The sequence below is a fragment of the Falco biarmicus genome, chromosome Z, assembly GCF_023638135.1.
Source record: "Falco biarmicus isolate bFalBia1 chromosome Z, bFalBia1.pri, whole genome shotgun sequence".
In the NCBI taxonomy this organism is placed as follows: Eukaryota; Metazoa; Chordata; class Aves; order Falconiformes; family Falconidae; genus Falco; species Falco biarmicus.
The window spans coordinates 7,840,446-7,866,135 of record NC_079311.1 but is presented as its reverse complement, the minus strand read 5'-3'; the positions used below and the strand labels follow the sequence as shown (position 1 = coordinate 7,866,135).

Sequence of the window (25,690 nt, the reverse complement as noted above, 5' to 3'; positions counted from 1 at the left end):
TCATGATGCTGTTTGGAGCTGGAGGAATTTACTAGGCCTGATTCCAATGTTTACACCAATCAAAACCTGATGTCGCTTATGGCACGACTGGGCTAACGATGCTTAGTTACTGAATACTTGTCTTCTTAAAGTCCTCTAAATGATATGAATACTTTTGTGTGAAATCTGCTTGTAAAATTTGAAGTAAATCCTTAAAGTTAAACTTTTCTTCTACAGCAAAGTAGTATGTTCTAAAATTGTTGTGGAAATGTCTGTTGGTCTTTGTCACATGCCAGTCCGAGACCGGAGCGTGGTTCTCTTTGTATTCTCGGGAACAGAATTAAGACTCAAAACGGAGTCAAGAACCAAGGAACTTTATTTGCCCAACAATAAATCTGCGAATGCAAAGGGAGAGAGAGTGAGAGATAAAGAGAGAAAGGAAGGAAAGAAAGAGGAAAGAATGAAAGAGTTCACAGCAGTAGCTACCACCCCAGAGCTGCGGCGTCCCAACAGTCCAATTCATTTCCAAGTCTGGCAGGGGAACATTCTGTTCAATGTTAGTTGGTTCCGGTTTTTTAGAGCTGTTACAAGCTGTTCTGCTCAACCACACCTTCCACCCGGCAATGGTGTATGTGCCCAACATTCCTCAGGGGCCTTGGGGCACCTTGTTCCCCCTGACCCCAGGGCTGGGCACATGCACAGGGGTTTGGTTGAGTTTTGCAGGATCAGCCTCCCCCATTGCTCCATGGCGTCAGTCGGTTTGCTCCTTTAACAATGTAGAGGTAAATCTCTGCTGTGGCAGTGGTGTTACCTTCCTGCCTTAACAACGTATAGATAGATCATTCACTGTGGTGGTGGCGTGAGTTTCCTGCCATAGCAATGTTGAGACAACACATCTGCTGTGGCGATGGTGGGTCTCACCGGCGCAGCCTCTTACAGTGTTACAGAGCTGTTGTTTTTCTGGCTGCACAGTATCCTAAGTAGCAGTCAGATCCTTCAGGGACAGGGGAGAACAAAATCAGGTGTGTCTAAAGGCTACGTCTTTAACCCTGTGCTGCTTCCCACTGGAGAGAGCACCTGCAAGGGTTGACAAGGCTTGCTCTTGGTGTTAAGTCTTCTGGGAGGTCACTTTCATTGTCTCTTTTTCATGTCTTTCTGAATTTTCTTTTTTTCAAGTTTCAGCTTTGTGTTCTGTATCTGCTTGAGCAACTCCAGAGACTCGCGAATGGATTGAAATCCTGGTAGAAGAATAGAAAGAATTCATCAAATAGTGGTCGCTTTCAACACATTAAAAGAGCTTTCTTTTTCTTTGCAAAGGTTTCTGACCCACATTTAATACAGAGCACATCAAATCTATTTCAGCATTTTATTGAATACTACAGGCATGCCTGAGCAGCTTGGGTTGCAAGCTCCTTGCTATAGGACTTGTATCTTCCAATACATTGAACAATACCAAGCATGATTATGCATAGCAGTAAATTGCAATTGACATCAGATTTGCGGTGTGAAGGAAAGAAAATACTGTCTTTAAAACCAAGGGTATTGTTAGCTTTTAAAGCATTTTTTTTTTCCCATTGAGCATTGGGTTTGTTTTATCTGGTCTGGTGTTTTTTTAAGTCTGCAGTCCTTATTTTGAATCAAAGACTCTGTATTCCTATGGGATACTGACACTGCTGCAGCCCGCCTACCAGATAGCAAGGTTGGTGCCATGGGTATCCTGGAGTTGTAGCAGCTGTAAGAGTTACCCTTAATCTGAATCAGGTGCTGGGTTTTTATGCAATTCTGGGAGAACAGGAGCTCAGCATCACTGGCTATGTGCTTGTGCAGCTGTACACAGGTGTATAAAAAGAGAGAGATGGCAATATGCAGACACGCTTTTTTCCAAAACAGAAATACAAAGCACCTGATACATCTTTGTGGCACCACTGTACAGTCAAATATTATTAAATATAGACTGGAAAAGTAGAATTGTAAGCTGCTGTTACCTAGCTGTTTCCAGGTTGCAATAACTTTCAAATTATGAAGTAGTAGTTCTTCACATTTGTCCAAGCATGTCACGTGTTAACTTATTAGCAAGCAAGCAGCCTAACAGTGGAGTAAAATTAATTCTCTTCCTCTTTTTATTTTTTGTTCTTAAACTGCTAATTGTAACATGGCAGCTGATGACATGTTTTTCTTTTTGCAACGGTTGTTTAATATGGTTTAATTTTGTTACTGCTACAGTCTAGATAGTGTTCAACCAAATTGCTGCATAGAATTTTATAAATTCCAGACATGTCTCTGATTTCCAAGATGCCAATCTGTGCTGAAGCACAAACAGCTGCTGAGACAGTCTAGAGGCTGCCTCTGTGCCCTTCAAGCTGCTCTGCACCTCTTCAGTGGCCTCTTTCCCCGCTTTTGGGGTCAGCCCCTGCCGGAGGAATGCCACGGGGAAGAGCAATCCTTGGACTTGAATTTGAACACAAGCATGGCCAAAGTTTGGTATAAACAGATTTACTCTGTTGTTAATTTCTGCAGGCAGGAATTTGAAATTAAGGACTCTCTCCTCTCAGCACCGGCATTTTCTATACTGACATTTCTTAGCCACAGCTTTCTTTAAGATGCCGTCCTGTGCTCACTCAGATGGTCTCGTAGACAACCAGGCCTTCCTGTGTCAAAGCTGCGCAAAGACTTTAACTAATTTAGAGCTTGGTTTGCTACAGCCTTGGAGCAGAGCTTGTAGGTGGTTGCAGAGGATGAAGGAACTGGAGCTGAAGAGCTGGGGCCCTCAATCACAGACAGCTTGGAAGATGAGAGCCAGACGCTTGAGTTTCAAGTGAGAACATGTAAGATGTGAAGCCCTTGTGTGATGATTTTCAGCCATCTGTTCTCATGAAGAGAGGGCTGAGTGATTTTTTGGGGGAAACTGATGTGTCCACTGTGTTTCCACGATCAGCTGCGAGTGGAGGGTACCACAGCAGCTACGTCTGAGTGACATAGGGCAGGTTACAGTAGGTGAAACCTGCCTTGGGAAGGCCGCGTGCTCAGTGCCAGGTGAAAGCCTTCCTAATTGCTGCTGAAAGTTGAAAGGCCAGAATCATCTCAGATCGGTAAAGCAGTTCATGCTCTGTGGGAGCATTGCTGTGACTGCCCCAGGAAGCAGCTGCCGTGCATTCAGCAGCGTTATCTAACTGCTTCCCTCTCCACTTGCACAACGTATGGTCTGTGTCGGGAAGCTGTGACTCATCCAGATGCCTTTCTCCAGCTACTGTCGGTTGAGAACAAGAGTAAAGGATGGAAATGGTAGAAAACCATCAAACGCGCCCTCAGCAGCAGGATCTGTGCAAAACGGAATGACTTGTGCCTCCCAGCAAGGGTTAGGGGCTAACAGGAGAAATAGGTGCTCTTAAAAAATCTGGAAAACAGGTTGTGAAATTGCCTTTTAAAAGGTCTTACCCTGAGATTCTTAGGAAGAGAAAGTAACCTGTGTGCAAATGTCATGCTGTTTGCAAAGACAAGTGTGCTAACCCATACACCTCGGTCTTTGCAGATTGGGAGACAGAAATAGTAATATTAATGTCTCTCTGTCTTTACTGTAACGTATTTTCTGAAACAGCAAGTTACTATATAAATTTATTCTTAAAATAAATTGCATGGAAGCCCATCCTCACCTGATCTGTATTCATTCTGGATTTCCTCAAGCTCCTTCCAGATCTGTCTTTCAAACCTGGTGATTCTTGCATGCAGGTTTTTTTCATCAGTTCTCATCTGGTTCAACTGCTTTTCATATTTCTGTGGCTTAGATGTTTGTTCTAGCTTTAATGACAGAAGTAGGAGCTTTTCTTCTACTCTTTTTTCTGCTCTTTCCTTTAAATACATAACACAGGTTTATAGTACATATAAACACATGCCCACATTAACCTGCCTCCTGCCAAACCATGCATTTAATTGGTCTTGCTTCCTAATCCCATGTGTGACAGCACATGAATAATCAATAAATGCAGGTGAGATTTGGTACCCTGGAGGATGCATCAATCCTCTCTTCCCCAACAAACCAAATAAACTGGGAAACTGAGGCTGGGCCAGGGCAAAGGTGCTTTTTAAACTATTATTTTATTTATTCATTCATTTAAGTCCACTGGTTTGTTGTTAGATTTTGCAATGGGAGACTGGGAACTCAAACCACCTATCTCAGGTTGCTTTCATGCACCCATCTCAAGTCCAAGCTTTGCAACCTAAGGGGTGCAACACTGGTGTAAACCCAGCTCAGCTGCTGGTGTAAATAAGGAGGCTGAGCCATGTAAGAGCTGCCTGAGGGATGGCAAGCAGCTCTCTCCCACTGCTGAGCACAGCACAGCTCTTGGAGACAATTCCCCCTCCTTGAGGCATGCTCGAACCTGAGCTGTGTGGCTGCCCACCCCTTCCTCGGTCTCCAAGTTGCACTGAGGCCAGTGGTCAACTCCAAATCTGGTCAGTATGGTCAAAATCCTCCGACCTTCTTTAGCCCTTGAGGCCCAAGGGAGTCCTGGGGCCAAGGCAATGGCTCTACCTCCCACGGAAGGTGTTTGCACACTCAGCAGAGCTGTCTGAACCCAAACAGAGTTTTAGCGTGGCGGTGGAACATGCTCTGAGTGTACAAACATTGCTGTGCAGCGCAGGTGGCTGCTGGAGTGAGTCAGCTCCAGGAACAACCGAGCTGCTGCTCTGCACACCCAGAACGGCTCCATCACCAGCACACAGCCTGCCAGATCCACCAGCCCCCAGCCCCGGCTGTGCTGGAGGCGCATCCCCCCAGCCCAGCCGAAGAGCGCAGACAGGGACGCTGCCGAGGGCAGCTGCCTGCACCGCAGGGCCCACGGCTGAGCTGGGACAAGTGCCCTCCTGGCACAGGTGGAAGCTCATCCCCAGCTGCTTTTCTCCAGTATTTGTGCTGAGGTTTCCTTAGCTCCGGAGGACTGAGATGTGCTTCCAGAGGAGTGCCATGCAAGCCCCTGTGCATGTCTGTGCATACATGGAAAAACAAATGCATTCCTTATTCAACCTATTCAAGAGTGCTTTGAAAGCTCCGACTCCTGTTAACACTGTCTTTTTTGGCACAGCAGTCTCACTTAAGGGAGAGTAACTGCAGACCTTGGTGTGGTTTATGCAAAAATAATCACAAATGCTGTTAGTGGAGGGAGGGAACTCAAAGAGTAGCTTCAAGATAGAGGCTGACAAGATGGAAGTATTTTTATTATCTTCCTAGCTGCACTAAGTGTTGGTTGCATTGAGTAGAAGAGACCATCATCAGGCAGAATAAATGGAGACTAAAGTTCAGGAAAGAGCATTTTAGTTCAAAGCAACTTCTGATTCTGGTCTTTGATCAGCAACCTTCATCCTGGCTCTAAGACATTACGATCGTGTTTTGATCACTTTTGAACTCTGAAGTGCAAGGAACTGCACACAGCAAAGGAGGATAAGCTTTAAAAGCTGTGAAGGAATTAATTAAAAGGCATTGGTCCCATGCCAAGCGCTAACTGCCGCTGTGGAACCGAAAAAAGCTGCGTTTTAATGTACCGACCGCAGGATGGTGAGGGTTTGCCTATATTTAAAGCCAGGCAGGATCTGCACAGACCCTCCCTTCCTTTTCTGAGCTTGTCAGTGAGTGCAACTGGCTGGTCAGTGGTGGCACCGATGCTCACCTTGGGACAGGAAAATGCCATGGTCAGGTATATCAGGGTTACACAGATGTGAAATTGTGCCTTAATCAGGGAAGAGTTTATTTCCTGGGATGCCCGGAGCATTCCATCCTCAGAAACAAGAATCACTTGGACGAAGCTCAAGCTGTGACTTTGTTGTTGGCCCGGTTTGAGCGAGATGTTGAGCCTTATGAATTTCCAGCTATCCCTTCCAAAATAAATTAACCTGTGATCACCTGATTTCTGTAACTCATCACTTTGCTGGCTGCATCCCAAGGCAGCTGGTTCTGTGCTAGACCTCGGGCTTTGTGTGCGTTATTTGGTGCCTGCCGGGATGAAGGTGATGGGACCAGTGCTTCTTGCTCCCACTGCTGGCAGGGATGTGGGCCACCCCAGTGCCTCCACTGCCAGTTTCTTACCAGTCTCTCCTTCACCAAGTTAAGCAGCTGATGCCTGTGCTGTGCTTGATCTTCTTCAGAGCGTGCCTGCTGCGCCTCTGTCCACTTCCGATGAGTCTGTATCTGATCCCTGAAGTCACTTACAATACTTGTCAACCTAAAATTATGAGTATTTTTTTTAGTAACAAGACTGAGGCTTAGTCAGTGTTATGGAGGAGTCCTGAGTCACTTGAGTAAATTGCTTAAATTACTCCAAATCTCCTCAATAGTTTTCTTCCTAACAAGCCCTAAGCTCAATTATTTTATTAATCCTTACCTTGGAGGTTGTACCTACATGCCAAAATGTGATTTATGTATTGTGGTCTACTTTAGGAAAATATCTGAGGGCTGAAAAATGTTAATTTCCCATTTGAATTAACTCTGAAGCAGATGAAGAAACTGCACTATCCCACTGAACGTCAGCCACACCACTGGGCATCAGGGAGAGCAGCGCAGCCACTTGCGGTCTGAAAATGAAGTTCATAATGATAAAAAAAAAGTGTATAACTAACCCAAAAAGAGAATACAGAGTTGTCTTTGAGGCAGTAGGTGGATAGAAATGTGAAAGCCCACCCAGGACAGAGCAAGCAGCACCTGGAGAAGACAGGGAACCACAGGCAAGAGTGCTGAAAAAACATGCTGCTTGGGTCAAATCTGAAAAATGTCAAGTTAAAGGGAGCTGTATGGTTTCGATTTTGATTTTCTTGTGCTGAAACATGTAATTTACAGCATGAACCATGACAAGAGATGAACTTAGGTCCAAGCTGTAGTCATATATACAAATTTTCATGCTTGTGCATATGACCCGATTGTAGGACTGTCATGAAAAAAATTAATGTAATTGTATTCATTTCTAACACATACTTGAATGCAAACAATGATTGCTTAAAATTTGTTTGGGCCTCACGTAGGATACAAACCAACAGGTAAGGAGCAGAATTTTATAACCAGACCTAATGCTTACAGCACTTCTAATATTTAGTATCCCTTTTCAAAATGATGTTTGAGTTAAAGTATTTTTTATACAGAGTGATTGATAACAGCTCTGTATCAGTCTAATGAAGTGATAATTACCATCAACAGTTACTGTAAATGTGATAAAAAACACTAATGATAGCAAAATCTCTCTAAGTGGTATGTTACTGCCGTTTGCTACAGACCGTGTAATTTCAAGATCTTCTATATAAGCAGCCTGTTAGGTCACTTTATCACTATCACTCATTTTAGTAGTTCTACGATTTGACTTTTCATGAGACAAACATGTTGTTTTCATATAGAGTTTGTCATTTGTAGTCCTACTCTGAACACGCACACAGAGTTTGCTTCCTGAAGCACTCATCTTTGTTCACGAGGAAATAAAAGCATACTGTGAGAGCATGCTGATGATAGAGACCACCAATGATGACTACACTTTCATATCTATATGTGTAATCAGGATATTTCAATCCATCAGGCATAAAACCAAGGTCTCTTGCCATCGTTTGTGTTAGGATTACTGAACAGCTTTGGGGAATATCATTTAATGGGTGAATATGAGTTAATGACGGGTGACAGAATTGATGATCAGGTTTGTTCAAGGGCTCCAACCCAAATTTTGCGTAGCTGGCAAGTGGCGTTTGACATTGCTTCAGTTTCCCTGATGCTGGAAAAGGAGGAAGAAGGAAATACTTAAATCTAAAAATTAATTACTTGAAACTGCGTTTAGACAACAGAATAAGATTTGGCTTGCCTCGGGGGGAAGGGGGAGAACTGCAGAAATAATTAATTTTATTTAAAATTATTTAACAAATACTGAAAATGACTGCTGTGAACCACACTAGCAGTACCGTGAGGTTACACTGCCTGTGTGGTCCAGACCAAATGATCACAACAGTCTTTCTGGGATGCAAATCCTGTGAACCACAGCCAGCACGTGGCTCTGCTGAGGAGGACAAAGGCGGCTGGGGCCCATCTCAAGGGACACACTTGACAATGGCGAGATGATGATGATGGTGATTTAACATTAATGACTTCTTATTAATAATAAAACACCAACATGTTTTATTTTATTTTAAACTTCCTTCGATTAGCATCCCTCCTACATGTAGCTTACAAAAATACATCTAGCAGCAGCAAGGCTCCAGGGGCAGATGATTTGCCATAGTCTTTGGCCCAGCAAAGCCCTGAAATATTAATAAGGGGACGCTTGTGGATAATTAATAAAAACATACTCCAGGAGAGCTACAACAAACCTTCACATGTGAAAACTGATCTTTTGCCGACTGAATTGACTTTCTGTGGTAGAATGCAGCTACTCCAACTTAACCAACCCTGAGAGATAAGCATCGCTTCCCTGCGAAGGGCTATATTTCTGAGCAAGGCACAACTCCCATGAAATACACTTAAAATTAATCTTTTTTAAAATTTTTTTTCTGGTAACATTATCAGTTTGTACATTTACAGTACAACTGCCAGACTGCAGTCAAAGATGACTAGGTCCCAGACAGCTGCATGTCAACTGACAAGGTAACTCTGGGCTTTAAAGATGATTTAAACATGCCAAGATTTATGCGGAAGCTCCAGTCTGTTCCAGAAGTTAAATTTTATTTCAGCTCTATAAAAAGAATACATAAATCTGGTAGACTTATAAAGGAGAAATATAAAAGGAGACAGACATTCCCCAAAAGGGCATGCCATTTTAATTAAATTTTATATTAACTAGAATAAAATCTCAATGTTTAGTAAATGCGTATTTTTTATTTTATGTTAAATACACAAAGCCAGCACTTCTCAGTGTTTGGAAAGTCAACTTTTTTCAAGCTTCCTGTTTCTGCTGACAGTGGCAGTAAGGTTTCATTAACTTTTGAGAAACTCAGCATTTACTTCAATTCAGTTTTCCAATTTCTTTCTTTTCTGGTGTTGTACCATTCCTTCGTCCCTCTTATTTTGTTTTCATTCCTTGTCCCTTTCATATCATCTTGATCTCCATCATCCACTGCTCTCTGCCTCCCTATTCCTTCTTCCCTTTTTCCGGTTTTAATTAATTGCTATTATTTCCCCATTCACACCGATTCTTTTTCCTGTTCTCTTGATAAGAACCTTCTTCTGTTTAAAGTTCAAGCCAATTTTTACTTCTGAATACAATTCAGATAAAATCTTAATTAAAATAAATCTTTATTCAATACTTCACCATTTTAAGGAGTGGAACTATTGCCTTTGAAATATCATTATTGCAGGATTATTATAATTAGATTTTAAATTATTTGTGCTGGCTCTGCTATTCATTGCTGGGCTGTTTTGCATTGTTCTTGATATGGATGCCAGATGCTTTTGTTCATTGCATCATTCCCTGGAGCTCCCTCCTCTCTAGAACTCACCAAGATTAAAATGACACTCTAAAAATACTTCTGCAGCCAGAATAGGAAAAATGTACTAGGTAAGTAAGGAACCAGTCACAAATCTGTGAGCACATGTGGCTGTGCAGCTACTTCAGCCTTCTGCCCACCTTTCTTTGTCACCAGCACCCTTGCCCTGGGTGCCTGTCTTTGAAATGAGCTGACAGTCTGCAAGTGCCTAAAGCAGATGTCTTGTTCTGCACATTAGGCAAGTCACAAATTAGCCCCAGTTATAATGGTAAATAGTCTTTGTATTTGGTGCCTTCTTTTTCAGTATGGAAAGTTAATTGGTTTCATACCTTTCTTCTTACAGGATGGCATTTAGTGCCCCATTTTAACAATTAGCTTGCAAGACAATATACTTTTGTTATGTATTTTCATTATTTTATGGCATAGATCTTCATTAACTGTCTCTTAGTGTTTTGAATGCATGTTAATTAATGGGTTTGTTTTGCTCTTTCATGGCAACCTGTTCATCACACTAAAGCACTCAAGATGAATTATCATAATGAAAAACTCTCCATCACCTACTTGAAATCCAGAAGTTGCAATTTGTGATGTTGTTCTCCCTGGACTGTCTTTAAATTCGAGCTTTGATCAGAGTTGGAAGTCTCTATCTTGCCTAATAGCTGCATTACCTAATGAGAATTCAGCAGAGAAAGCCTTTATGAGCCAGACTACGAGCACTTACATTTAAATATGCATTATAATTGCAAGCATGGAAAAAACCAACTAACATCAAGGTACAACTACACAAAAATGAACCTTTCTCACAAGTAATTTCATTCAGTATTCAGTAAAGACTGAAGACTTGAGCTCAGAGTCACCAAGGCTGTAAGACATTCTGAAGTCAAATGTCTTTTTAGATGCAGGCTTCGCAATTAGATGCAGGGGTAAGCAACACTCACGTGGTTTGAACAGAGCATCGGGCACCACTCAGATCTCCCCATCAGTGGCAGAAACCGAGGGGTAAATCCATGAAAGCGCATGCATGTTGCAAAGTGTTGGCTGCCCAACACCTAATGGCATCCCAAGAAGAGCAAAGAGAAACTCTCCAGCACTAACAGATGATCTGGTGGCTGCAGCACCCAGATGGTACCTGGGGGACCCTGTTCAAAGTGTCTGCCCCCACTGCCGCATCTGTGTTGGGGTGCACAGCCCCAGCTCTGCACAGCCCCAGGGTCTCTAGGCTGTGGGACTTCCCAGGTACCTAATGCTCTCTCAGACTTCTTTTGCTTGGAGATGCCCCTTTCACAGGATCATTCATTGTTGGGGTGAGGGGAAAATAGATTGCTTCACCAATGCAACCAGCAGGCTGAGAGCCCTCAGTTGGGATGCAGAGAACAAGGTGGACCTGCGAGGTGAAGCCAAGCACCCCGTGTCCTGCAGGAATGGACATGCAAGTGCTCGTGGCCTTGGCAGCAGTGGCCTGATCACATTGGGGTCTATGGGCAGGAAAAGGTGGAAATACCCCATCTAAGAGTTGCAATTTCAGTCTTTGGAGGGCCTGGCAAGCCAGGGCCCTGAGCTGCCTGCCCATCACCTGCAGACACCTGGCTCTGCACATCACAGTTGGTGTGAAAATGTGATGCCCAGGGCTCCCGACACATTGGTGATACAGCACACTGGAGTGGTTTGGAAACACCGTGGATGCTCCAGCAACTGCATCCACTATTTCAAGAGAAGCTAGAAGTCCATGTGCCTCTGGAAGATGGCATGTGAGTGACTCAGGAGACTGGCAGCCACCAGAAACCCATTTCTCGTGTGACCCCTCACCATCCAAGGGTTTTCCCTGTGCAGCCTGGGTTACGTTACCTGCTGCTGCAGGTAAACACTTGATCTTGAAGAGCAGTCTGATGCAAGGGATGATGGATTCAGCCTGCCTACCCCTGGTTATTTGATGAATTAAAGCAGATGTGAAAACCCAGCAGATTTTATAAAATCTTATATAAAATCCCAGAAGTTTTTATACCTAATGAGTACCAAAAAAATCCCGGCAAGTAGATGCCACCACATGCTTGGTAACCATGGCACATCGACGTCAAAAAGGTGCCACTGAAGACTCATAATGTGTTGGTACCTCCTTCCTTTACAGCAACAGAAGAAAATTTTCTTTTCAGAAATTCTTTCCTTTCTTGTCTCCTACAGTCACTTGAGAGCAATTCTTTCCCTTTTCAGCTGAGGCAGTTCCTTCTGCATCCTGCTCCATGTCTACCCTGACTTATTTTCACATGAATTTGTGTACTGTTTCATGCAAGTAACACAGACTTCCCTTCCCTGCTTCCAGGTACAGAAGAACATTTTTCATAGGTATTCAAGTGCACAGATGTCCAAACAGTGCCTTTTAACAGAATTCCAGGTAAATATCTTTGTTTAAGTTCTGTCATGAGTGATTTTTCCTTGGAGAAGAGGGCCTTGGGTAGGCAAGGTACATGACAACTGGCATTGTGCCCTGTGCAACAGAAGATGCATTCAAAATATGGTAATGAGATTATATGCAATAACAGAGTGCATGAGAAATTGCATGTCCCACATCTGCTCAATCCTGGCAGGCACAGGTGACGTCTAGTTTGGAGCAGGAGCAGAAAGCCGTCATGCTGCAGGTTTAGAAAACTGAATTTTCTGGTACACCTGGATTGTAAAATATTACTGTTAATGCTCCCAATCCTGCTAGAGGCTTCAAAACCACTACTGAGCATAGCGAACCTCTCACATGCAAAGGCCACCTACATCCACTGTTGGCTTATGCACTCCATGGAGAAAAAAACCCCACCACACAGAAAAAAACACCATTTTCCACAACTTTTTCAGTGTTACAGTTTCAAAAGCCTTTGAAGCACTACCAAAATTAATATGGAATTAGATATATGCTATTAGATGCCTCCCTGCCACCACCCTAAAAATTAAAGAAAAAAAGAGTGAATTTAGATGATCTTTTTAGTGCCAAAGTGTCTGCAACTGAAATTTCCAGACACCCTCAAATATAAATGATACTGAGAAACCGTAATGGGCCATTTATGATCTGAGGATCCCTATATCTTAGAATATTTTTATTATCTGTTATTAACTTACATCTATTATAAACACCACTACCAGGTGGACACCAGTGATGAGTAGTGTCCCTCAAGGGACTGGGACTGTTTTAAGCCTTCATCAGTGACATAGTGGGATGGAGCACACCACCCTCGGCAAGTTTGCAGATGACACCAAGCAGAGTCGTGCGGTTGGCATGCCTGAGGGACCTGGACAAGCTGGAGAAGTGGGCACATGTGAACTTCATGAGGTTCAACAGGGCCAAGTGCAAGGTCCTGCCTCTGGGTCAGGCAGCCCCCGGTACCAGTACAGGCTGGGGGTGAAGGGGTTGCGGGCAGCCCTGCCCAGAAGGACTTGGGGGTGCTGGGGGATGAACAGCTGGACGTGAGCCGGCAACGTGCGCTCGCAGCCCAGAAAGCCAACCGTGTCCTGGGCTGCATCACCAGCAGCAAGACTGGCAGGTCAAGGAGGGGGGTTCTGCTGCTCTACTCTGCTCTGGTGAGACCCCCGCTGCAGCGCTGCATCCAGCTCTGGGGTCCTCAGCACAGGAAAGACATGGACCTGTTGGAGCATGTCCAGAGGAGGCCATGGAGATGCTCAGAGGGCTGGAGCACCTCCCCTATGGAGACAGGCTGAGGGAGCTGGGCTTGCTCAGCCTAGAAAAGAGAAGGCTCAGGGAAGACCTTACAGTGGCCTTTTAGTACCTAAAGGGAGCCTACAAGAAAGCTGGAGAGGGACATTTTAGAAGGACATGTAGTGACAGGACAAGGGTTAATGGTTTTAAACTAAAAGAAGGTAGATTCAGACTAGATATAAAGAGGGTGGTGAGGCACTGGCACAGGTTGCCCAGAGCAGCTGTGGATGCCCTGTCCCTGGAAACATTCAAGGACAGGTTGGATGGGGCTGAGAGCAGCCTGATCTAGTGGAAGGTGTCCCTGCCCATTGCAGTGGGGTTGGACTACATGACCTTCAAAGGTTCCCTCCAACCCAAAGTATTCTATGATTCTATAGTATCATGGAAAACTTATTTTTTTATTAAAAATCCTGACATATTTAATAAATACTATATCAGTCTTCAATATTGGTCAGCAGTTAGGAAAAGAAGCTGTATCTATGTGTGCATAGTCACCACTCACCAGATATTGCACTGGACGCTTCTCTACTCACCTTCTTCTCAAAATCGCCAACACAAGTTTTGAGGGCAGAGTGAAGGCCATAAATCTCTTTATCAGTCTTCTGGGCCTCACACCTGATGATTCTGATGTCTTCTGACAGCTTCGCAATGCTTGCCTCACACCTGTGGTCAAACCAGAGACGAAAGCCTGTGCAGGGGGCACTGGAGAGTGGCTGAAGGCAGGTGCCGGTCTCCATGCGCTGCTGCCAGCTCAAATCCATCGCCCCAGGACCACCCTGGCAAGTGGCAAAATAGGCAGAGACACCCCACTGCAACAACCCTGACCCCCGTCTGCTCCCAGACGTTACTGCCCGTTACAATGCTGCTGGAACTACGGTGAGGAAGCAGGAGGCAGCTGGAGGGATGCCCTCCACTGCAGCAGTGATGCCCATGGGCTCCAGGGGGTCTGCAGGACCCATCCACAGCTCACCCTGCCAGACTGGGTCCCCCCTAAATTCCGCTCTGCGATCTCAATAAATCAAATCTGACGCATAAATTAGGAGTCCAGTCTGAACTCTGAGCACCCCCAACTTTTGGGTGCTTACCAGGAGAGATGGCATCCTGCTGCCCCAACCCAGCCTGCAGCCTCTGCTGGCTGGACCCAGGTGTTGGGGAAGATCACTTTTACAGCAAAAAACCTTGCTGTTTTGTAAGAAGCATTTGTCATTTGCTATTTAAATGCTTGCAGTTGCGTTCCGCAAAATATCTTGTCACATTTAAAATTAACAAATAAATGATTTGAGGGCGGCAGCATGAACTGAGCAGCACAGGCACTGAATAACACTCAACGAGCTACTCTCGCCAGGTGGAAGGAATGGCTGTTTCAGCCCCTGTTTTTCACGTGTGTGTATATATCTATAAATCTATAAATCTCTCTCCATTTCCACACACACACATCGTGTATGTATAGTATCAGTATAGAGGTAAATATATATTAAAAATATATTTTTTTAATTTGATCAAGAAGATTTTCTTCTGTGTCTATGTAAATATACATATAACATTATATAGATGCTTGACGTGAGCAAAGAGACACAGGCTTCCCCTCCTGCACCCCACCTTCACACTGTTGCCCCAGAAGTGACTGCCTGCCCCAGTGCTGGTAGTACTTAGAACAAGAGTGGGGGAAAAAATACCTTACAGGCACAAAGCAGTGCACAATTTCTTATAAATAACAGAATAAAAGTTGTGTGAAGAAAACAGGTAAGTTTTACAATGCCAGAGAAATTATCCTCCAAAGCACCACCACTGAATACAGCTGGTGCTGTTGACAGGTAAAGGATCTAAAGAGAAATTTTGACAGTTTAAATAGACCAGTTTTTCGTCATCTCCTGATGATGCTTAGATATTGTGATACACCTACAGAGCTTGTAGATGAAGGACATTTTTTTTTTTAATAAAGTTACTTCAGGTAATAGAGGCTTTGTACAAAGGCCAGAACTTCGATCAAAGAAACCATTGATTTGGAAAACAAGTACAAAATAGCTGCAAAGGTGAACATGGATGTGTGAACATGGAAAGGGAGGATGCTGCTTCGGAGCCGACTGCCACCACAGCTTCTCCCCCTGCAAAGCTAGAAAAGAAGCTAGGAGCCAGCGAGGGAGGGTGGTGGAGGACCATGGTCCTGGGGGTTGGAAGGTCCCCATCAGGACAGGGGACAAGCAGCACTGCAGTGGGCTGGGGGCTTCTTGTGCTGGTTGCGAATGTGGAGGCACACGAGCACAAATGACACAAAGCCGCTGTTGAGGTGCAAGGTTGCTGACTGACTGCACCCACAAGTAGACCAGCTCTTTCAACAGAGATCGGAGAGATCCTGGCTTATCACTCCCTTAGGAAAATCCCACCCCAAGGCAACAACTGCAAGGCTTTGCAAGGGGTTGCAGAGTGTGAGAAAGATGAAGGTTAATGGATCTGTGGCAGTAAGAAGACATAACTTCCGTAACAAGAAAAGAAACCTGAATATTCTATGAGAATACTTTAAAACAGAGGATTTGACGACGGGATCCAAAAAGCTTGAAAACTAGGCTTGCAGCATGGGGTTAATGCAACTACACCTGCATTACTGCATAGCCTGAGGGGTGAGAGCCCTGCCTGGGGAACACCAGATGTGGCAAGCTTTGCAAAGACTCCCAGCACCACTGATGTGCCTTATGTCTCCACGTCTGCTCAGATCTCTTTTCCCTGCACATAATATCATTATTACATGCAAATTAGTTAAATGCATTATTGCAGTTCGGCAGATTGAGTCCCGAAAAGAGTGGGGATACTTGGAACTTGCTTAAATCTTGCTCTAATTTGGTATTTCATGTAGGAGACATTCTGCAGCTTGCAGTGAGATCATGGCTTTCCAGCTGTACAAAACAGAGGCTGGAGAGTGCACAGGCAGCCATGCAGATGGACTGGGAACAGTACAGAAAGTGTGCTCCTATGAGATTTGCATATAAATTAAAAATTAAAAGAAATAAAAGCCTCTGATGGTTGTATCAAAGGCTTTAATTAGAGACAGGAATATAGCTACCTGCTATATGTTCAAGGAGCTTTATCCTCCAAATTCATGGAAGGAACAGTATGTATTGGGCTGCTGTACTTGCCAAATTACTGCATTTTATGAAGGGTCAAGTAACTTCATGGGCATGCACCAGGGCTTTTGATTGTCTAGTGCTATGTTGGACTTACCCTCCAAGCAACAAAATGCTCACAAGAAAAATAAGTACAATATAACCATCTGTGAAAAGTTCATTATTTATTCATTTGTGCATTCATTTATTCTTTTGTTGGTGAGGCTGAAGAGAATGAATTAATATTTATCAGAAGTGTAGTTTATTTTACAGTCGATTACCTAATTCTTATTACTATAATACATATTCCCATGCCCAAAGGAATTCTTGTGAAGAGTAAGATATAAATAAAATATATAGTTAATTTAATGGGAATGCCACTATACAGGAGATGCTGGAGGCTGTGTTTTTTCGAAGATCACTCCTACTTGACACATAAATGTTTACATGGTGTAGAAATGTAGTCAAAAGGTCCAAGCATTAATGGACAACCACCCCAGTGGCTGGCAAAAGCTCTCCATCCATTTTTCAGGGAAAGACAGAGTAAAAGAATAGACACAACTTGAATTAGAAGAGCTAATTGTATTAATCCTTTACACATGGCAGAATACAGGAGGATGAATCATTGGCTGTGAGAAAGAGCAGTGACTCCATTTAAGGTTCATTTCATCCCAAATACTCTTGGATTAAGGTTAGGGTACAAATCAAGAGGAAAACTGTCATCGTAAGTTTGCATTTGGAAGATATCTATAAATTCAATAAACGTAAACGATATGAACACATGCATTTGTCTCCAGCAAGCCTGGGCTCTACTTAACACACATAGCAATTTTAAATCCTGAAACTCAAGAGCAAAGAAAAGTGAAAAATCACAATATTAATCATCACTGTAATGGCAGTCCTCTGTTATGTCAATTTTGGCTCACCCCTCAGCCACGACCCTGGGGGCAGGCACCCAGTTGAGGACTGGTATTTCCAGAGGGGAACTTCCACAGAAAGAAAAACATGAAAGTGCTGATGATTCATGAATCACATAAAACTATACTATGCTTTAGCTTAACGACAATCATTTGCATAAAACTGCATTATATTATTGCTGTTGAAATGCTGCTAACACACCAGATCTGGCTCTGCAATACCAGCAGGTTTTGACGAAGCTTGAAAACCTGTCATTTTCCCTTTTTCTCACCTTAAAAATAAATAAGGTCTAAGGACTTAGTTTCCAGCATGCTAAGATAATGACTTTGGTGCCCTCAGAATAGGTTTTTATGTGCAATATGTGTTTTGGGACCCTTCCTTCTACCTGTGGAAAAGGCCAGCCAGTGCACCTGAAAAATCGGCAAGAAAGGAAGAGAAAGCGGGACCCCGTAAAAAGTGTTGTGGACCTCCACGAGCACTTGACCTCCAGTTTCTTGGTTTGTTTGTATTTTTTTTTTCTTTATGCAAGTAGAAGTGGACTGGTCATTTTTTTCCCCCACAGTTACCCTGTTTTCCTGATTTCCCCAAGTGCTTTTGCTTTTCTCTGCTGCAGGCAATCACTGAAGCACAGTAGCTGGGAGCAAGCCCCCGTGCAGCTGATGAAGGGAAGGATCTCACCTAGGAAAACACCAGGAAAAGTGAAGCAATACACTTCACCCATCAAATGTTACAGGTTTGCTAAAAGCATATCATCCAGAGAGCCTGCCAACCTGAATTTGAAAACATCAGGAGACTTGCAGGAAGGATCATTTTGTGCCAATGCTAATCAGCCACAGGATTAAAAAAAAAATCCATCTTTTTCCTGCCAACTTTGAATGTGTTGGCTTCAGCATCTGATTTTGGATTTTTGGGTGTCTGCAATAGTCTGGAGTCCTTCAGTATCCTATGATTGTTTTCCTTTCTCTCCTGGTAGTTATACATGGGAATGAATACATCTCTGGATTTATTTTTTTCTATAAACTATACATAGATGTATACTTCTGTCAGGCAGAATTTTTCCTCGTTCTACCATCACATTCCTGGCTCTCCTTTACACCATAACACGTTTTTAACTTCATAAAGGGGACTCTGGGCTCAGCACAGTATTCTGGTTTCAATCTCTGTGCGACGTGTAGAGCTAAAATACACCCCCTGTTTATTGGTCCCCTGCTTCTTTTGCCCGAGACCACACTCCTGGCATTTCTGATGCCGCATTGTTGTAAGAGCTCACGGTGAGTTATTTACCTGCTGTATTCCCCAAACTTCTCACTTGTGAAACAGTCTCTCACTGGGTTTATGAAGTACATTTTTCTCAACCAGCCCACATTGCTAATATTCCTAGTTATTCTCTATGACCACCTTGTCCTCACTTGACCAATTTTTGTGTTATCCACAAATGTCAGCATCAGAAGCATATGACTGGCCTCTGGAGGAAAAAAATGCACTAGGAACATGCCATAATGATTACATTTTTGAATATATCAGTTCAGACAGTTCCTAATCCATGTGCTCTCTTGATACTACATAGCAGAGTTTCACTTCGTCTTTCTTTAATCATAATATTTTGTGTTTCGAAGTGCCCCATGGAACTCCACCTGTTACATACATGCAATTACTTGTACCAATGAAAACTCATAATCTCACCAAAGGAAATTGTTTGCTCAACGAGACCTACTTTCCAAGACAGGAAGAAAAGATTTTACTGAAACAACAGGAGAGTTTAAGTAGGAGGAAACAACCACTGGAGTCTAGCCAGACTGGAGAAGGAAAAAAATCCCCAAAATGTTAAGTGTGTGATGAAGAATGAAACAGGAAAATATAGTTATTTTTCCCTGGCTTGATAATTTTCTAACATGGAGAGCGTGAAAGCACAGATCTGGCACTAAAATGGAGACATAAAATGAGTGCGAAGTACATTTATGCCCACTCTGAATCTGCTCTGCACAAATTGACTAGCAGAGATGAAAATGAGGGCCGTGATGCATTCCTTACCTTGCCACTCTTCCTCGCAGGTCTCCAAGACCTTGGATGTATTTATAGTCCAGACTCTGAACCGCAAAATTAGTTTCTACTGCGACACCATCCCTTGTCCTTATTTGCCTCTCCAAAACCTGTAAATTCAAGACCATTAATGCACTTTTGGTTTTCTGCTTTGGATTTTTTTTTTTTTCCATTTAAAAATTGGGTTTGAAAGCACCACTTACAGCAGCAGGTCTGAAAGCTTCTGTTTCTTTCTTGGAGAAAGTAACAGTGTATTTTTCTCAAAAACCTTTATCTGCATAAATAATATGTCCATTTTTGCCTTTAAAAATCTGCTCTATGTTGAAAAGTCTAGCACACAAGAAGTAGGAAATGGAAACATGGGGAAATCAATTTTATTCTCCCCCTCAAATGTCTGCAGTACAGCACAGCCCTTAATAAATAACATACTGTTTTTTTAAAGTCAGTCTCTTTTTTCAACAGAGGATACCAAGTGTTTCGAGGAGCGAGTCAATAGCTAAGCTGAGTGTTTTGCAGCAACCTGAGGGCATCACAGCAAGGCTTTGCAGGGTGGGCAAGGCAGAGCAGAGATGGCTGCAGAATCTCTGCCCCGAGCAGAGGCTGCCCACGCTGCAAATGCACGAATGCTTAGTCCAAGCTAATGCACCTCACCTGGCAAAGTAAAAAGATGTTTTTAATGCACATAGGCCTGTGCAGGGCAGGTTTTGGCTCCAGTGAAGGCACGGACCCTGCTGGTAAAGCGCATTACAGATGTACCCACCCAGCCCTGAGCAAGGATGTGTGTGTCAGTATAAGCAGCTCTTTAATGTCTTGTTTTACCCTTGTTGCTCGGTATGTGGCCTGATATCTGATTTATTGCACAGAATTAAAAGTCTGATCTAAAGATGGAAGGAGTAATTGCCCTGTAGGCTTTTCTGAAGTGGCTCATCCTGATGGTATCTGAATGTGTCACAAGCATTAATTTTAGCAAGCCCTTGTGCAGCTTCTGTAACCTTTCACAGATACAGAGCGGAACAGGGGAATGATTGCTAAAACCTCCCAATTTTACTTCCCAGGCTGAAAGAAGAGGCCTGGGGCTGATACTTCAGTGTAATTCAGCACTACACAGCACTTCACCTGGTCTAAGCACTGCTGTAACCTTTTTAGGCAAATACCCTATTTGTGCTAGAAGAGTGGCTTTTATTGGCTTTTTGTTTGAAATTTTCCCGATTTGGGTTTTTTTTGTGTGTGTGTTTTTAATGATATAGGAAAGGACAAATATCAGGGGAAATTTAAACCACAGAATGCTTGAAGTTTGGCAAAGTTGTTGCAGATGGGTTTGCCCGCCCTGTGGGTCACACAGGCTCGTCCCAGTACCGGGGCTGTGGGAGGGCACAGGGGCAGTCTGGCTGGGTTTCAGCAGGTTTGTGCTGGTGCCCCAAGTTCGTGTGTCTGGATGTGGTGTCTGAGCCTGTTCCCCTGCAGATGTGCCCCTGCAATCGGAGTCTGGGCAAACATCTCCCAGGCTGCTGCACGCAGGGGAGGTGCGGTAGCATGTGCAAATACCCCTCCTGCTGAGTCCCCGTGCAGCACCACCATCCCACTTCTCCAGCAAAAGTGAGGCTCTTTGGCATCCATCAAAAGTGGGGCACAGGTGAGTGCAGAAAGCTGTAATAACTCTGAAGTAAAACATAATTCAAGTCTGTCATTTATGCAGTTATTCCTGAATAATCCTGGCCTCCCTGCACGCGGAGTGTGGATAACTGAAATACTGAGCACACTGGACATCACTATTTCTGCTCTGCGTCAGGAAATAATTTTCTCAAAGGGTTGAATACACTGCACAACTCAAGTGTGCTTTTGGCAGTGTACATGGCAATGCAAGTCTGATGCCACAAGTCTGCAAAGACAGAGGCATTGCATGGGACCACCGCTCCCTCACTGGCAAAAGCAGCGTGAGACACTTGTTCCTTAGGATGGAAAGCAGCAGCCTCCTGTTTATTGAGGGAAATCAATATTCTTCTACTCCATCTAGCTCCCCAGGCTCCTAACAGTGCTCCCACCCCACAGTTCACCCCCCCCTCCCCCCCGGGCAAAGGAGAGCCATGTGCACCATGCCATCCTTGCAGCTGGTGGTCACCCCTTGGCCTGTGTGCAAGCCCTGGGCTGAGGCATGGCTGCTCACAGTTGTTACCAGAGGTGATGCCAGGCACGCCTCCCCTCTGCCCTGAGGTTTTTAGTATTGATGTTTTTCTCGTGCAGTTTGCAATCCTGTCCTGGGATGGTGAAGGATGTCTTTGTCAAGGGACTGGTCATTTTGCACCTGGCACTGGTTGATTTGACATCCCTGATGTGGGGGCAGCGGGGGCATTTTTCTGGCTCTGGCAGAAGCATGTGCGTACTGGGGCTTGGCTTCATTCCTGATGGCAACAGCATGCCAGCCTTTTCCCCAGAGCAGGCTTTTTTGAAGGATGTTCTTCCTGCTTTGGGGAAGATTTGGAGTACGAGTGAGTCATGTTTCCTGGTGGATCTGGTTTTTTTGTTTTTTTTAAAATGCTTGAGAAATCAACATTGCCCAACCGGCCTCATTTGCTGCGTGCCAGGAGCGATTCCCCAAACCTCCACGAATTCTGTAGTGGCTTTGATTGACATGTCCCACTGTGCTGTTTTCTGTGCTGTCGCTGCTCTACCTTTATCAAATCCTCACCACCAAAGTACGCAAAGAAAACACGCACCTGAGATTAGGACCTAGAGAAGAGTCATTTCCAACCAAGGGAAAAGACCAGAATTAGGTGCTAATAGCATCTTAGGCATTTTTCTAGCAAAACAGTCCTGTACAGACTTGATCTGAGTAGGGTTAGAGGAATTGGATGATCTAAAATAAGTGGGTTTATAGCATGTATCACCATAGTATCAAAATCTTGAAAATAAAATTGAAAATAAAATCAGCATGAAATGAACGCAGACCCTCGTTTGTATTCAGATTAATTTCAGGTGAGCCACGACCACCTATTTCTTAAGATAAAGGTGCAGAAGATCAAATACTTCTCCAAGTACATGAAAAACAAAACATATTGTGAATTTAGTGGTATTTGTAAGACATTTAACACTTCAGAGAACAAAACCAATTCCTGGAGAAGTCTATTTCAGGATATTTTTGTACTTTACATCTCTGCCCAAAGAAGGTGTTGGTAAATTTCACATATAAATTTGACAAAAAAGAGCAAATAATCAAAGGTATTTAGCCGGAACAAGGGCATCCCATGCATTTCCAGCACAGAACCATCAGTAAACTCAAAATAAAACATGAACCTGAACCTTCATTCTAGTCTGCACTGAGCTTTGTGAAAAGCTTCAGGAATATTGGATTATGTCTGCATGCAGAAGTTTATATAAAGTAGTAGAACATCTGCACTGGCAAAACTAAGGGGTAAACCCAAAACCGAGCCTTGATATTACACATGAGATGAAAATACAGCATGCTTCTTATTTCCCTCAAACTCAATCTCCTGCACTCGAACAAAACTGAGAGCAAATAGAATCTGAAACTTTGAATCAAAACATGACCAAAACTCTTAATCTGCTTTTAAATTCATTTTGCTTTCCTTTTTTTTTTTTTTTTCCTCTTTACTTTCCCTAGACCCCTCCCTTCTGTTTTCAACAAGTAACTGCAAGTGCCACTATACCAGAAAAAAACAGAATTTGACTAAAAGATAGTGGTCAGGTTGAGTATTTTTCTGCTCCTGAAGCCAATATTAGTGCTGAATGGACCACGGGCTAGAGCTGCATCACTAAAGCAGGGAAATGCTCCTCAGCACGTATTACCTCAATGTCCTGGCTGAGCTTTTTAACAATGCTCGTAATGGTCTGGACGTGATTTTCCAGCAGCTGCCGGGCAGCAGTCTCCCCATGCTGATAACCTTTGCTTCCCTGGAGGCAGGAGACGATGTTGTCTTTGATTCGGAAAGTCTGATGGAGAAGGAAAGCTGTGGTCCTCTCCTGGCTGGATAACCGCTCTTCCAGCTGGCAAGCCCTGTCTCCAGGGCAAGGAGGAGGGGAAGGGTCTTTCCTGTGAACACCAAAAAACCCGGGTGTCACACCAGTCATGGCAAGCGAGCTGAGGGATGTGAGTGTTGGCAGTCTCCTGTCCACAGTGAGACCAGTCTCAGCCCCAGTTGTCCAGACTGTCTTTCCTACCAGGGGCTTTGATGCTCCCATGCATTGCTTACATATCTCTGCAATACCATTATTAATAACAACCTCTCCACACATGGCTAACATTTGGGCATTGGTCCCACTAACAGTTATGGAGATGTAAATGACTTTTTTGCAGCTGTTAAGCAAAACACATACAGCTTAAGGGCCTGGGTTTATTTTCAGAGGCTTTGAGGTACTTGGATAATATGTCACCATTGAAATCCTTATTTTACGCTTTTCCTATGTAATTTCAAATAAAGGCAAAAATTAATACATCCAGTGACCACCTCCAAAAACACCTCCATGGATGTGGCAATGCTCGTGCAGAGCGTCCCCAGGAACACCCCCCGGCCAAGAGGGCGAAAGGACAGCTGATGCCAAGTACAGCAGTGCTAGAGTTTGGTTTTCCTTTGTATTATTTACATCTACCCACTGGAAAGACGCCTGATAGCCTAATAGTTTTCTTACAGATACCCCCCTCCCCACTTGCCTGCTGAAACCCAGAGGACTGAGCCAGGGGCTCAAATACGCTCAGTGGAACTGCTTATAAATATAGAAGAGAGGAAAGATGTTGCAAGGATTTGAAAGTGGCAGGTACAGAATGAAGCTCAATTTAGACAGGCACAATCTGGAGCTTGAGGGAAACTAGTCAGTGATTACTTTTTTGTGAGAGAGATTTAGTTACTGCAGAACTTTAGGTTTGCAAGTTATTCAGAAAATGAAGTTTGTTTTATATCTTAGTTTAACCTGAATGGCATATTTTTTATGCTCTCAATGCTATATGAAGTACCCTTTCATCACTCAGTTTAGCTAAACCCTGTAGCTTAATGATGAAGAAAAATACACAGTTAGTCATACGGGAAAGAAGTCATACACATTTTCTCTTGCTCTCTGCTTTTAGACTGCTATAAATAAAGGTTCTGATGTAAAAATAATTTTTTAAAAAAGAAAGGCGAAGAGAAGAGAGTTCAGCTACCACACTCGATCAATACACAAAATGCAAAGATGACAGTTTAATGACTGAAGTGCGCCGAAGGATGCTCTGCAGCAAATTTTACAGCCATATGGGTTGTAATGATGTTCTGCAACTGGCTTATGTCTGTGTGCACCAGGAGCTACTTTACATTTGTCTGTGCAATTAAGGTTTTAAAATAAACATAACCTTCGGCAGCCATGAAGTACCCACAAGATCTCAATGCTTAATTTCAATCTCTTCTTGGTAAAAAACAAATATCAAAATGACCAGTTGAGGCTGTGTGAGCTCTTTTCTACTTGTGACAGCCAGAAGTCACTAGTTGAAAATTAAGTGCCTCCACAATCTATTTTTCCCCCTTCAGTTTTCACAAGCATCTCGTTTCTTACAAAACTTCATTTAAAAAAAAAAAAAAAAAAGACACTATTTTAGAGGAAAATGGTTGCATGGGAATGTAAGTTCAGTGAAGTCCACTGGTGTACAGCTTACCCCTCCACAGTCAGTCTCAAGACTTAGGCTCAAGGTCTGGTTACAGCAGCTTGAGAAGTTACACAGTCTTACCTCACTCATCTATGTCCATGACTGTAGACCATAGTACATGTGGAACAGGACACCTTAGCTCAAAGCACTCTTAGGTAAGTCAGAAAGAAGTCTTACTACGCTGCATTTTTATGCATGCAGCCAGCTGCATGCACCACGGCTCTGCTGGCGTACGGCAATGCAAGAGCAATGGCTCGATCTGAGCCAGAGCCCTGCTGAGGAGGTGCAAAGAACTTAAATGCGTGATCTCTGAAGCTTTATTCCCCTTACCCTTTCTGCCTTTTCACCCGCCTTGCAGACAGTTTCCTCCTGAATTCCCCTTGGACCCTCATGAGTTGCTGAGCTGGTCCAGTGACTCTGGTGACCAGAAGAGATGGGTCATTGCTCAGTTTGCTCTCCCATCCCTCTCTCCTGCTCTTTCCTCTGCTCCCTTTTTCTGCCTCCAGCCACTTAGTTCCATTTTTGCATCAAGATCAGCAGTGGGGGGTTGGGGGGATGCCATGGAGAGAGGGCGGAGGAGGCAGCAAAAGGAAAAAAAAAAAACAACCACAAAAAACCCTGAAACCAGCAGCTACTGATCAGGCTAAAGAGAAGTTTTGCTGTCATGATTACTGTCTCAAGCCCCTCATGAAGTGATGAAGCCTGCAGGATGCCTGTCAGAGCCAGCACCCAAACCTGGGGGGCTTCCAAGCCTTTTCATATCACTGGCCTGGAAGCCCCTGCCAGCCGGCTGGACCCCCACCAGCTCCTAGTGCATCTCTAAACACAAACGCCCAAGAGCACAGGAGATACCTACCTTGCATCAGCTTCCATAAATATCTTCTTCCTCAT

The 25,690-nt window shown here is 43.7% G+C and overlaps 1 protein-coding gene across 1 annotated transcript; it reads right to left on the bottom strand.

Annotated features, from left to right (window-relative positions):
• Positions 1–1,110: 1,110 nt before the first annotated feature.
• Positions 1,111–25,690, bottom strand: FAM81B (family with sequence similarity 81 member B). The gene is made up of 8 exons (XM_056325003.1): positions 25,656–25,690; positions 22,975–23,218; positions 19,162–19,280; positions 13,648–13,777; positions 9,979–10,085; positions 6,056–6,191; positions 3,630–3,825; positions 1,111–1,217 (listed from the first exon to the last, which is right to left on the bottom strand). Exons 1-8 carry the CDS (start codon positions 25,688–25,690, stop codon positions 1,111–1,113), a joined length of 1,074 nt encoding a protein of 357 aa, XP_056180978.1.